The sequence below is a fragment of the Pelmatolapia mariae genome, linkage group LG8 (assembly GCF_036321145.2).
Source record: "Pelmatolapia mariae isolate MD_Pm_ZW linkage group LG8, Pm_UMD_F_2, whole genome shotgun sequence".
In the NCBI taxonomy this organism is placed as follows: domain Eukaryota; kingdom Metazoa; phylum Chordata; class Actinopteri; order Cichliformes; family Cichlidae; genus Pelmatolapia; species Pelmatolapia mariae.
Window position 1 is genome coordinate 10,794,015 of NC_086234.1, and position 12,504 is coordinate 10,806,518.

The 12,504-nt window shown below is 39.1% G+C and overlaps 1 protein-coding gene across 1 annotated transcript in view; it reads right to left on the reverse strand.

Annotated features, from left to right (window-relative positions):
- Positions 1-330: 330 nt before the first annotated feature.
- psme4b (proteasome activator subunit 4b) overlaps positions 331-12,504 on the reverse strand; it is a 59,969-nt gene continuing 47,795 nt past the window's right edge. Inside the window, exons 36-47 of the mRNA XM_063482815.1 lie at positions 12,362-12,487; positions 11,965-12,117; positions 11,732-11,836; positions 10,663-10,754; positions 10,360-10,491; positions 9,962-10,164; positions 8,138-8,223; positions 7,835-7,963; positions 5,703-5,858; positions 4,643-4,781; positions 4,325-4,458; positions 331-1,537 (exon numbers count right to left, since the gene is read on the reverse strand). Of these exons, the coding sequence (XP_063338885.1) occupies positions 1,403-1,537; positions 4,325-4,458; positions 4,643-4,781; positions 5,703-5,858; positions 7,835-7,963; positions 8,138-8,223; positions 9,962-10,164; positions 10,360-10,491; positions 10,663-10,754; positions 11,732-11,836; positions 11,965-12,117; positions 12,362-12,487 (1,590 nt within the window). The 3' untranslated portion in view covers positions 331-1,402. The remainder of the gene's footprint in view (positions 1,538-4,324; positions 4,459-4,642; positions 4,782-5,702; positions 5,859-7,834; positions 7,964-8,137; positions 8,224-9,961; positions 10,165-10,359; positions 10,492-10,662; positions 10,755-11,731; positions 11,837-11,964; positions 12,118-12,361; positions 12,488-12,504) is intronic.

Sequence of the window (12,504 nt, forward strand, 5' to 3'; positions counted from 1 at the left end):
ACCTAATGAAGTAGCCAGTGAGTAAATATATCCTGATGGACTGGTGATCTGTCCACTGTTTACCCTCCTTCTCACCCAATTTAAAGCTAGAATAGGCTCTAGTCCCTCACAACCCTGAATTAGATGAGGGGTTAAGAAAACGAATGGATAATTATTAATATATAATCTATGAAAATAAGTCAAAACACAAAGTTTAGACACTTAAGTTTTTTGAGCATTCAACTGTAGAATATATTTCAAGTTTTAGCACTAAAAGCTTTTTGATATTGTGCATAAAAAAAACAAAAAAAAAACAACCCCCCCTGCTCTTTTCATGTCTTAATCTAAATGACTCCTGTGCAACATACAGGAACTTGTTAAAACTGAGACCTGAGATTTTACTAGGCTGCAGCAGTAAAAGGGGTCTAGCTACGCTGATGCTAATGTGCACAGGCTGTAGTAACAGAGCGCAGTGGCAGCTGAATCTTGGCACAAAACTATCCTTGCAAGAAGAAGCTTTTGTGTTTGAGCTCTGCGCAGATTGAAGTGTACTGCTTTGTGACATGGCTGTACAGAGATAAACAGCCGGTGCTTTACACAGTCAGCCAACCCTGCAAACATGCAGCACCGAACACTCAAAAAGAAGCACCACACTTTACAAATAATGCATTTATTTCACAGGACATGGTAAATTCTCAGTGCAGAACTAATGCAGAACATGACAAAGTGTGGCCTATAGAAATATGACACCATTGTTACAGCAGGTCACAGATTTTTATGATCTAATATGATATATACAATTTTTATTTCTTCTTTTTATTTATATAAATGATATAATTAATGTCAATATGAGGTATTATATATCATGAGTGCTTTAAAATAGCTTTATAAGTGTTGGATTACAATATAGCTGTAGAAATACAACAATGATAATTTTTATATTACAATTTCACATATATTTCAGAATATATCGTATACATTTATATATATTTATAATTTCACACATGAACATTATCATGAAGGAATGTCTTCCTTGTATTTAATAACGTGCACAAGTTAGAACTCTTTTAAAAGTACATACAGGAACAATGATGATTAGGAATAAAAAGACTTTCTCAATATAAACCAAACCGTTACCTCTAAAGTGGCCACCTTTGGGGCTGCTTAACTGTTTTGGGAGAACGACTAAAATACCATGCTAGTTAAAAATTTGAAACCATTTTGCCCAGGATTGCTTCCTTGCTGGGTTTAGTGAAGGCCAACGGTGGCAAGTGAGGTTCCAGAGGGAGAGCGCCCTGCTAGCATTATCAGATATTATTTTACAGGCTGCACAAGACTGGAGTTCCCAGCCGTTGTGTAATTAATTTCTCTGGTAGTGGTCCTACATGGCTTACGAAGACCTGGGAAGGCAGGAAATTGCTGTCTAGGCGTAATAACAGGGTGACACCAGCAGGTCTGTGAGCACGAGCAGCTGATCGTCAGTGAAGCACTGTCGATGCTCCTGCCAGTTATCGTGGTGAGTACGCCGAAATTCTGACAAGGTCTTCTTCACCGTCATCTTTAGGCAAGAAAATCAAAATCATCCTGCATTAACATAATCTAGGTGAATGCAGTGTGCACATTTAGAAACAACACCACAAAACACAAGTGAGTTTATCAGCTTTACTGGACTTTTATTGGGGTTTTCCCTGCTTTCTTTCATCGAAAACATGGTGGATGCTCATATTAAACCTGTATGAAGACTGAAATCTCTATGATGCAACATTTTTTTTCTAATCTTAGCTCTGTATGATATCCTACAGAGCTCTAGTGGCTGGCGCTTTGGCTGTGAACACATGAGACCCAACCTGTTCAAACTGCTGTTTTCATGTGAAGGGCAGCCAATCAGAACAAAGATGGCTTAAAGGAAGGAGGAAGGGACCTAAAAGAGTTTGTTTTACACAGAATATGAACTGAGATGCGGCAACAAGGCCACATATATGGTAAATATTTGGTAAATAAGTAATGATCTTAATTATGAATCATGCAAAGCTACTTTTTTAGCATCCAAGAATAAAAATAGACATACATCTTAAGTATAATTTTTAGAGCATGATCCATCAGTGCACATTTAATCCTCTACACGCTGACAAAGCTCAACATCCCATTCATGAAAAAATACAATTATCTGCCTCGTTGCTAGAACCCTGGTGATACATCAGCTGGCTGATATCGACCAATCACAGATAAACTGGTATCTGCTTTTTGTTGACCAATGAAGGCTTCATGAAATTAGGGACATGAAAACATATTAGTCCTTTTTAAAAGGACACAACTCAGTCTTCATAAAGTAGATTAAAAAAAGACCAATGAGGGCAGTCTGACGGTACTTATTATTTTCAGAATTTCTATAAAACAAAAAAATTGACTAAAGTAGAAAAACTAAGCAGATCAATCCATCATGAATAATAATCATTAGCTGCAGTCCACTAGTTAGGCGTTTGTATCATATTTAATTTAACAGCATTTTCAGCAGAGTGCTTTTACAGGTTTGGTATGACTAAAATTACTTAAAGGGAGCCAATGTTTCCTCCACTGCTGTGTGCATGTGGGAGAAAGAGAAATACCTGGTGTTCTCATGCCTTCTTCTGAGTTCAGTTGAAGTGTTCACATATGCGCAAAAAATGCTGACTAATAGCTCTGAGTTGTTAAGAGGACTGAAAGGGACCAAGTTTGAAAGCATCCTAGATTTTTATAGAACACAATGCAGAAAAACATGCCTGGGATCATATAGAAATGGTGCCTTTACACAGCATATGCAACAGAGCATACATCCAAGTGTATTAACAAACAGTTACTTTATGAGTAGTTAATAATCTTCCCCTTTTCAATGCAAACAAGTATTTTTTATTAAAAAAAATATGCCGTATATAGCTCTATGTGGTATATGCAGTCTATATAACTGTTAACTGCTCTGTACCAGAGGCCTGAGAGTTTGTCCGCGTTTGTCTTTTTCCATACACTGGTATGTATAATAAAAAGGTAACAGAATAATTTTTAATCTGGCAACCACAGCAGGGAAAAGAGGATTGTTATTTCTCAAGTGTGAATCTAAAGATATTTGGCTTCTAGATAAACAAGATGTAATGCATGATTCAGGGCCAAACTTTTATGTAAACTAATATACATGAGCCCAAAGGGATGTGCTGTTTCTCGGTAGTGGAACATTTCCATTAAAGTCTGTAGTAAAGTCCTGCAATAAAACGAATGTTGATAGCAACTGTTTTTCTTGCTTCATTTGTTTTGAACAGTGAACGCTCATACCCACCCTTGATTACAGCCACTATCTATTACAATGAAGCCTACACTTAAGTTTAAGTACATGAACTGCAAATTCAAAAGTTCCTGCTTTGGCTGGTAAATCCTCTATCTAGAGACACATAATGTAAAATGCAGATTAGCAGCTGAAAATATTTGCAGCAACGATCTAAGCTCTTTACAGTAATTAAAAACTAATTTGGAAAAATAATTTATTCATTGCACACTGTTAGAAACTGTTGTTTCTAGTTAGCTAAGAATGAAGTAAAAAGTTATTTGGCTAAAGAAGGAAAGTCATTAATTAATCTGATGATGATGAGATGATAAGAACACCTTCCTGACTTTTTTTTTACGTGTATTTTACATGTATCTGTGATTACCTATGGTTCACAGTAGTTTAGTGATTCTGCAGCAATCGTGCTAATCGGCAGCCTGACTCTGAGGATGACACTGAGCGGAAACTTGGTAACCAAGTTTGCTAGTATAGACTGATAAGTTGATAAGTTGATAAGTTCTGACTCCAAATAACCCCAAACGTGGGGCCACAATCCTACTTTGAGACGTGAAAATATGAACACCAGGAGCTCGTGGATACGGATATCATCATGGTGCATATCTCCACTTTTTAAATGCAGCCTATGATTTACAGTAACCAACATATGTGTCCTTTACTTTAATGGACAAAATCTAATATTTCTACCAGATTCTATTTTTTTCCGACTAATCTTTCCGGTAACAGACATGTTAATCAATATTTTTACAAATACAATATTTTAACTGTATTTTATTGGATTTTCTTTCTCATCTTTTTCACTTTCCAATGGGAGAGGCACTAAACCATCGTCATCATTGGCTCCACACCACTATAATGTATTATTCAAACTCTGCTCTACGGATTACATTGTATGTATTCTTCATGCCTGAAGTAAGACCAAAGACACAATTTTCTCCTCAATTGGACAATGAAATTGTATTCTTTCAGCTCACACTGTTTTGAGCTAGATGTTTATATATGAGTGTGTGTGGTGGGGCTAATGCATGCGCGCACCTCTATAGGCTGTGGGTCATTGAGATGGCTGCTCAGGTCCATCAATATCTGAGGCATCCAGTCTGGGACATCATAGGGGCTCGACAGGATGCACGCACTGAGGCCGAGCACTCCAGCATGGCGCCGCACTAAATCTACACACACACACACACACACACACACACACACACACACACACACACAAAGGGAGAGTTAAAATAGCTCTTCGAATCTCAAGGTTCGCATTTCCCCTGGGATAAGAAAGGGTAATAGGGCAAGTATTATTGTGATTGCCTCACTGTGCGATTGTGACGTGCACGGAAATGTGTGTGTGTGTACCTGTAGAGGCCAGCTCCCCTCGGGCCTTGGGGAGGCAAGTCTGACTCAGCGTCTGGAGCTGTGTCTGCAGACTGGAGTCCAGAGGGAAGAACTGGCACTGCAGTAAACCACTGAGGGTGGTGCATGCCATGTCCCTCACCTACGGTGAGAAGGAGAAAGGCGGGACAGGAAGGAGAGAAAGAGGGAGGAAAAAACAGGTCCTTGAAGATCAGAACTGACAAATAAAGAATGCTGTGGAGAACACGAGGCATTTTTAGGGGCAAGGAATGCATGCGCAATTTATTAAGGGAGGCGAGCCCAAGGAGATCGGTGAACAGCAAGGTACACGGGACAGATATAAGCAAAGGAAGGGGAGGAGGGATAGATGCTGAGCTGAGCTGATGTAAAATTCAGTTGCAGAACATCACTGCCTTCCTGCATCACTTTGCATAAATTATGAATAAGCTCTGAGTGATGGTTGAGGCACTGTAACAGACAGTGATACGAGGACAAAGCATTAATCAACTCTACACTCACACAGTTAACAAAATATTAAGAGAAGGACCTGTGTTGGTAATTTAGACAATTCAGTTGGAGTGCAGGGGTTATTGATTTTCACCTGTGCTGTACATCCAGATCAATAAACGTAGACAGTTTAAAGGGTTTAAAAGCAAGACAAGTGGGACATTGATTGCTCAAAAGCTGACATTACTCAATATTTCAAGAGACTTCTGTTCTCCGAGCACCAGTTGTAAAGCTTTTTTTTATTCGATTCAATAAATAAACATTAGTAAGTAATTTAGAGGATTTAAAGTCAAGACAAATAAACAATTATTACGGGTTTAGCTTGAATGTTATTTTTAGATCGTCCAAGCTGCCACAGACAAAGAGATTTCAGGCAGCCACAGTACTCAATCAACATCCCTGTAACTACAGTGAGCACTGAGACAGACTGTTATTTTTAAGCAATAACTGTGAATGGAAAAGATGGATTAAGGTTTAGGTTAGAAAAGCAGCCCTTTATTATCTCCTGACAGAGATCCCAGGGGCTGTGTTAAACCAGTGCTTGTGAATACGTTACCTCAAGCTGCTCATCTAGCAGCAGCTGCATCACCAGTTTTCGGATGCGGAGAACCTCAGCAGGCACACTGAGCAGAGTAAACAAATTGTAGAAAACCATGATCTGGAGGTAGGTCAGCACTGAGAAGCGTGCATGCCATGACCTGCTGCCTGCCATCTAAGGAGAGGGGAGAGAGAAAAGGGATGAGATAATGAGAGACAAGTTGGAGTTTGTACTGAGACCCCAAAGGCCCTGAAGGTGATATCTTGCTCATAAAAGATATATAAACTTGAGTACACAAGATCCATATGTAATACTTTCTCCTTCCATGCAATTAAAATCTTTCAAGAAGCACGTGGATGACTCTGTGAGGCTGTGCCTGCACAATATAAGTATGCCAACATATTCATAATCGCACATCTATTTCACTAAGTATAAATATACACAAAATGTGTATAAATAAGGGTATACCATATACACTTACCATATTCTATACCACATTCTGTACCACTTTGGTGCATTTGGTTACACTGTCCACATTTTAATGCAAAATAAAAATACAGATTGCAACAGAAGAAAGACATTTTGGCATCTGGTTGTGCTGGCCATACCAGCAAAGACCTAATAAACAAACAAACGGGCTAATATATGACCTATTTATGTTGTGTCCTGATGCTTCTCAGCTGGGGTTTACAAGATTTCACACATATCTACTCGTTATCATCCAAATCAATGGTTATCATAATAAATATGTAAACAGGCATTCTTATCATGATTCTTGACCATCTGTATCCATAAACTAAAATATAACTTAATGAGGAAAAAATGTCCATCCATCCATCCATCTGGGTTCAGGTTACCTGGGACAGCCACACCTCCCTCCCCCTAGCCACCTGATCCAGCTCTTCTGGGGGATACCAAGTCATTCCTAGTAACCTAGTAAAGTGATATAATGTCCTCAGGGCGTGCTGGTTCTGCCTCCTGTCGGTGAGGCATATCCAGAACACTGACTCCTTTCGATGTGGAGGAGTTGTGGCTCTACTCCGAGTAACTTCTAATTGGCCAAGGCCGTCATCCTATCACTAAGGCTACGGCTAGCCTCCCATTTAAGGAAGTTCATTTCAGCTGCTTTTATCAGTGATGAGTGTGCAGCCAAACATGAAGCAGCTAAGAAAAAAGGTTTTAAGCCTCATCTCAGGGCTAGTTTACCGTGCTGAGCTTTTTTTTTACAAATCAGATTTGAGAGTTGTCAGCATGTACAAATAAATACTCCAGAGGGGTAGCCAAGATGGTAAGACATGCTTCAGTAAACTATGTAGGAGTGAATGGCATTAATATCGCAGGTATACTAAATGCACAAGGTCTACCTTTGAACTGAAATACAGCACAGTGCTGTGATTTCGAGTTTAAATGTTTTAGATCATCAAACAAATTTTAAAATTAGATAAAGATACGCAGAAGAAATACAAAATGTAGTTTTAGAATAAATTATTTCATTTATTAAGGGTAAATAAACCTTTTTCATGGCACTGTAGGCAGAACAGTACTTTTCTCAGTGTACTGTATGTGCTTATAAACCTTAATAAATTAAAGCTCAGACCTGATGATGGCTCTGCATGAAAAGTCAGTATTAGGGTTAGGTTACAAAACCTGTTCCAATCAATTCTGAAAGTCTGTATCAAATTTCTGCTGCCTACAAATTACCATAAACAGTTGTTGATCTGCAACTTTTCATTGTGCACAGCACCAGATCCACGTGAAAATCTTGTGTTGTTTGATCAAAAATAAACAAAGCAACAAAGTAAGGAATTCCCACCAAATGAAACTATTCCTTTAAATAACTGTTTACACCCCGGACTTCCCAGAACATAAAAGATTTATGTTTAGGTGAAGGTGAAACTAAAAAAACGTTGCAATGCTTCCTCTTTCCCTTCGATATGAAGGTAGTTTTAGAACCGCTATTTCACAACAAGGGTACCACTCACATAAAAACTCACAGCAGAAATTCTGCGAGCCAATTAAAATAGCATAGGTTGTTTTTAGTCTAACACAATACCTTGGTAGATTAGGTTTGGAACACTGACAGCAGGCAGGTGAGGCAGATGTGAGTGTGTGTTTTTGTGAGTATTTCTGGATTTGTGTGTACATATTACCTCTTCCAGTGCAGCCAAAACCAGAGGGATGTGCTCAGGATACAGCAGGCCCTGGGACATGAGAGAGAGACACGTGCGTGCATCCTGCTTCATCTCATCATAGCTCTCATCAATCTCCACTGGGGCAATCTGCAGGGGGAGAGAGAAAACAGAGAGAGAGAGAGAGGGAGAGAGGTAGAAAGACAAGGAGCAACGCACCATTTTGAGTAAATGAAGAGAGAAATTGAGTTTAATGGGCAAGTAAGATTGAGTGGGTAATAATGCTGTGCTAGAACCTGTGTGTGTGTGTGTGTTTGTTCTTACCTTGAAGAGTAGAGGCAGGAGCTGTAGCTGCTGCTGAACAGGAGTGGTAAAGGTTCGCCCTGCACTCGTCATCAGCCATTTTATGACTGCAAATAGCACATATATACACACATAAACACAGAAGGAGAGTTTGAATTGCTGGCAAATGATAAAAAACCCCCACAGAACTGGAGCTGCGTGGCTCTGGTAATAAAACATAATCTATCATTATTTAGTATCTAATGACTTGTATAATTCCACAGCCAGATATTTGTCTGTATAATGGAGATTACAGTAATAACAGAAACCGAAAGAGCAGCAATGCACAAATACTGAGACAAAAAAATGAGATCTAAATTCAGTCTGTGGCAAACTACAAAAAAACCGAAGCAGGCGTGACTACTGTAATACAATAAAATCTGCAAAAATAATTACAAAATCTTTAAGTTCAAATAACTTTCTATCTTCATAGGTAATTTTTATATGTAGAAGTTTGCATATGTGTCTGTCTATCTTTCGCTGGAAAAACATTCTGCATAGGTATTAGTTTAAAGTATTTAACATTATAAAACTTTGCCAGTGGTGCCTATCATCTTTCATCTAATGTAATCTATATAATGATCTCAAGAATCATTTAATCACAAAAACCTTTCATGTTCAAAAGCATGTATTTTACCTCATTATAACTGAATGTGAATTACTATTTAGGGTTAGACAGTTGAGCTGACTATGACTCTTAACTTTTTTTCTATTTAAATGATTAATCTGCTACTTGAAGGTATTACTCCCTTAACATGTGATTTTCAGTAAATTAGAAAATTCATAGACAATAATATAAATAATTGACCTCTGACCTCTGTGTTCATGTCGTCTGCCCACCCGCCTGCCCATTTTCTCCTATGTTGAAATACCACTTTCATTTTTTAATCAGTAATTCTATTAGCGGTTTTAACTATTTCGATTATTAATTCACAACAATTTAACAGCTACTTTTAAGGTTTTCATACTTTCCTTAGATCGTTTCACGTATTTCAGCTAGCTATTTACATTTTTATTAGTAACACCTTATATATGTTTTTAATCAATGCTGGTAACAATTGCAACTCTTTATCTGTTTTGTCTGGATAATACATTACTCAGCCATACAATTAACTAATAAATTCAATTGCTCACCTACATCACTTCAAATTTTGAATTGTTATTCTTTTCATTTCAGCAAGCTACTATCTTTGTAATCAAATTGTAGTTTATATTTACATAGGTTGTGCCAACACAACACAGCTAGACTCAAAAATGGCAAATTCATACTTCTGACTCTTTGCTGCATTGTCTTTCCACTATAAATGTTATGCAGGGCGGAAAGTGAACACTCCTTCATCGAAAAGACAATTTGCTTCTGAACGCTGGAAATTTCATTTTGCCTGAATACAATTGGTTAAATTAGACTAGCCTCTATGACGAAAGCAAAATCAATATGAAATGTAGTTTAAATGACTTCCTTATGTGACCTGGACAAATTACATATTATACTAAAGAGACCTATCCAAATATTGAGTTGGACTCCTTTCCATAATTCCTTTTTGACATGCTTGAACACACACGGGTGAAATTTCCTATCGATCTACACCTCACTACCGTTTAAAATAAATTTGAAAGGTGAAATCAATGAAGAATCACAGCTTTTAATTTGGTCCATCTAGTTTTAGTGTGACTGTCTATTTCACCAAGAGAACAAGCTTATATAGCAAGAGAGGGAGAGAGAGAGACACACACGCAGCCACTGTCTGTCCCTGGCCTTCCTGCCTAAAAGACACACAGTTTACTTCTTTTCATCCACATTCTGACCCGTCTTGAGCAGTTTGACAGCCTGGGTGCGCTCATCTGTCTCCTGGGTGTTCTCCTCGTGTACGTGGTTGTGGATCTCCGGCTCCGATGTGAGGGGCTTGAGTCGCTCTAGGACCCGTGTGACGAATTCTGCCACATGGGGGGAGGTAGTGGGCCGGGTGTGGGGCAGAGCCACGTCTATCATGAAGATATAGGTCAGGACACTGGAGAGAAAAGAGCAGAAAAAGGGTAAGGGAGCAGAAAGGAGGGAGATGAGAGGGAAATACAGTACGGGAGCAGATGAGACAGAGTTAGAGATAAATAACGAGCCTCTAATTTCAACAACCCAAACAGTACACACAAGCTAATGAGATTAACTCATTTAGACACGATTATGTAATTCAGAATAAGTTCTTCACCTGCCAATGCGCTCCCTGACATTTTTATACACCTGGGTGAGTTTGGGCTCCAGGTAGGCTAGCAGCCTGTGCAGCAGTTCAGAAACTCTCCACTGCTGCTGAGCCAGACCTCCCTGAAGCACATACAGCAAACTGACAGAGACAAAGAGAGGGGGCAGATGGAAGAATGGGGGGTCGTTGTGTTATTGCGGGCATGTCTGCTCAGCATACGTCAGCTCAGGTTACTACTGCAGCCTGAAATCAGAAACCTCTTAAATACTGCAAATACTTTGTATGCAGTTATCATGCACACACATACATTACCTGGCATCTCTGAATGAGCTGCCCTCTTCGCTGAGGGGGCTCTCCATCAGCAACTCAAACAGCCAGTGGAGTTTCCGGGGGTCTCTTCCCTCCTGTTGGACAGCATTCAATACGAACAACAATAATTTTCATTGACTTTTTATTGTTTTGTTTTTGCATAATCATAATAAAAAAAAACCTGGATAGCTCAGGTATAGCCTTACGCCCTCATTGTTCCTAACAGCATGTTTTATGCTCCAATAAAACATAGGCAAGAACAGGTTATGGTAAGCAAAGCTGTTCTGTTTAATTCAAAGGAATGTGTAATGAATAACACAGTCAATAATGCAGCTAAATGGACTGTCATTTATACAAATACCTAATCAGCCAATCCAGTGCATTTAGGCATGTAGACATGATCAAGGTGACCTAGAGATCAATTTGAGCAGAATGGGGGAGAAAGCTGATTAAACCATCTCTAGGGTTTACAGAGAATGGTCTGAAAAAGAGAAAATATCCAGTGAGCAGCAGCTTCTGGGAGAAAATGCTTTGTTGATGTCACAGGAGAATGGGCAGACTGCGTTTCTTTCTACACTCTGGGCCCCTTAGTACCAACTAAGCATCGCTTAAATACCGCAGCCTATCTGAGTACAGTCCTCTGCCTGGTGAGTATAAATGCTTAATAAAATTCTTAATAAACATAGATTTAGCAGACCTAATATCTAATATCTCAACTTGGTTTTACTTGTTAGGGTAGCATACTCGCATTAACACTAAACATAAGGCAGTTTAAGAATCAGTTGTTTTCACATACAATGCATACAATAGTACAAATGTCAGCCAGCACTGCACTACCATAAAGGAACAATAATACAATAGCAAGGAACTGTTGCATTATAGAGTTTGTGCTTGAAAAGGTGTTGTCAAGGCAAATCTGCCAATTTTCACATGCTCATTTGCTCTGTAGATTTTTAAAATATCAGCTTCTGAACATCTTATTTAGCAATTAAACAAAAAAATGTCCTACTTTTTATAACAAGCCTTGAGTTATCTTCACTATAGTGGATTTGTATGCATGTGAGCAACTCACACAAGCAGTAGCGATGCAGGTTCCCCAGTCTGTGTAGGTTTCCACTGTGATGTTGGTTAATGCCGTCTTGATCAAAGGGCACAAAAGCTGCCATAACTTTTCCACCTGAGCACACGCACAGACATACACAATAATGAAAGTTTTTATTAATATTGACTCTTCTTATCAAAAAGTGGTGCAGTGTGTACGTTTCTCACAGTGTGTGTGTGTGTGTGTGTGTGTGTGTCCAGTACCTTGCCGAAGCTCCAGTGTTTACTGCCTCTGATTAACCCTGCAGTAATCTCACACACACAGCGCTGGGAGCTCTCATGGGGGTCACTGGCAAGCTGCTCCAGGTGAGGCCGTAGTAATGGCAGGAATGCGTCACCATAGTTACGAAAGAGCCCCTGCCAATCAAGCAAGAGCATGTGAGTTTGTGTGTATTTTTACCAGGAAAAAAGGGAGAAAAAAAGGAAAGCAGGGTTTTGTTTGACGCAAGTAAACTGCTGCATGATGGAGAAAAATGAATCACAAAAGTTGATGATAGAAAACGCAGCACTGTGGAGTTCAATTCAGCCTTGGCTAGTGTCATTATGCTGCGTCACTTCTTTGTATAAGGTCTGTCAGATCGATTGAGGATGACAACTGCACCTTGAAGAGGAGAAAACGTCGAGGGTTGAAGCTGTCCTTTCCTTTCCGATCCTCCAGAGAGAGAAACTCGATCAGCTGATCAATAAATTCTGGGTCTGAGAAGTATTCAAAGATGATCTTTTCACCCTGTGTGACACACAAAC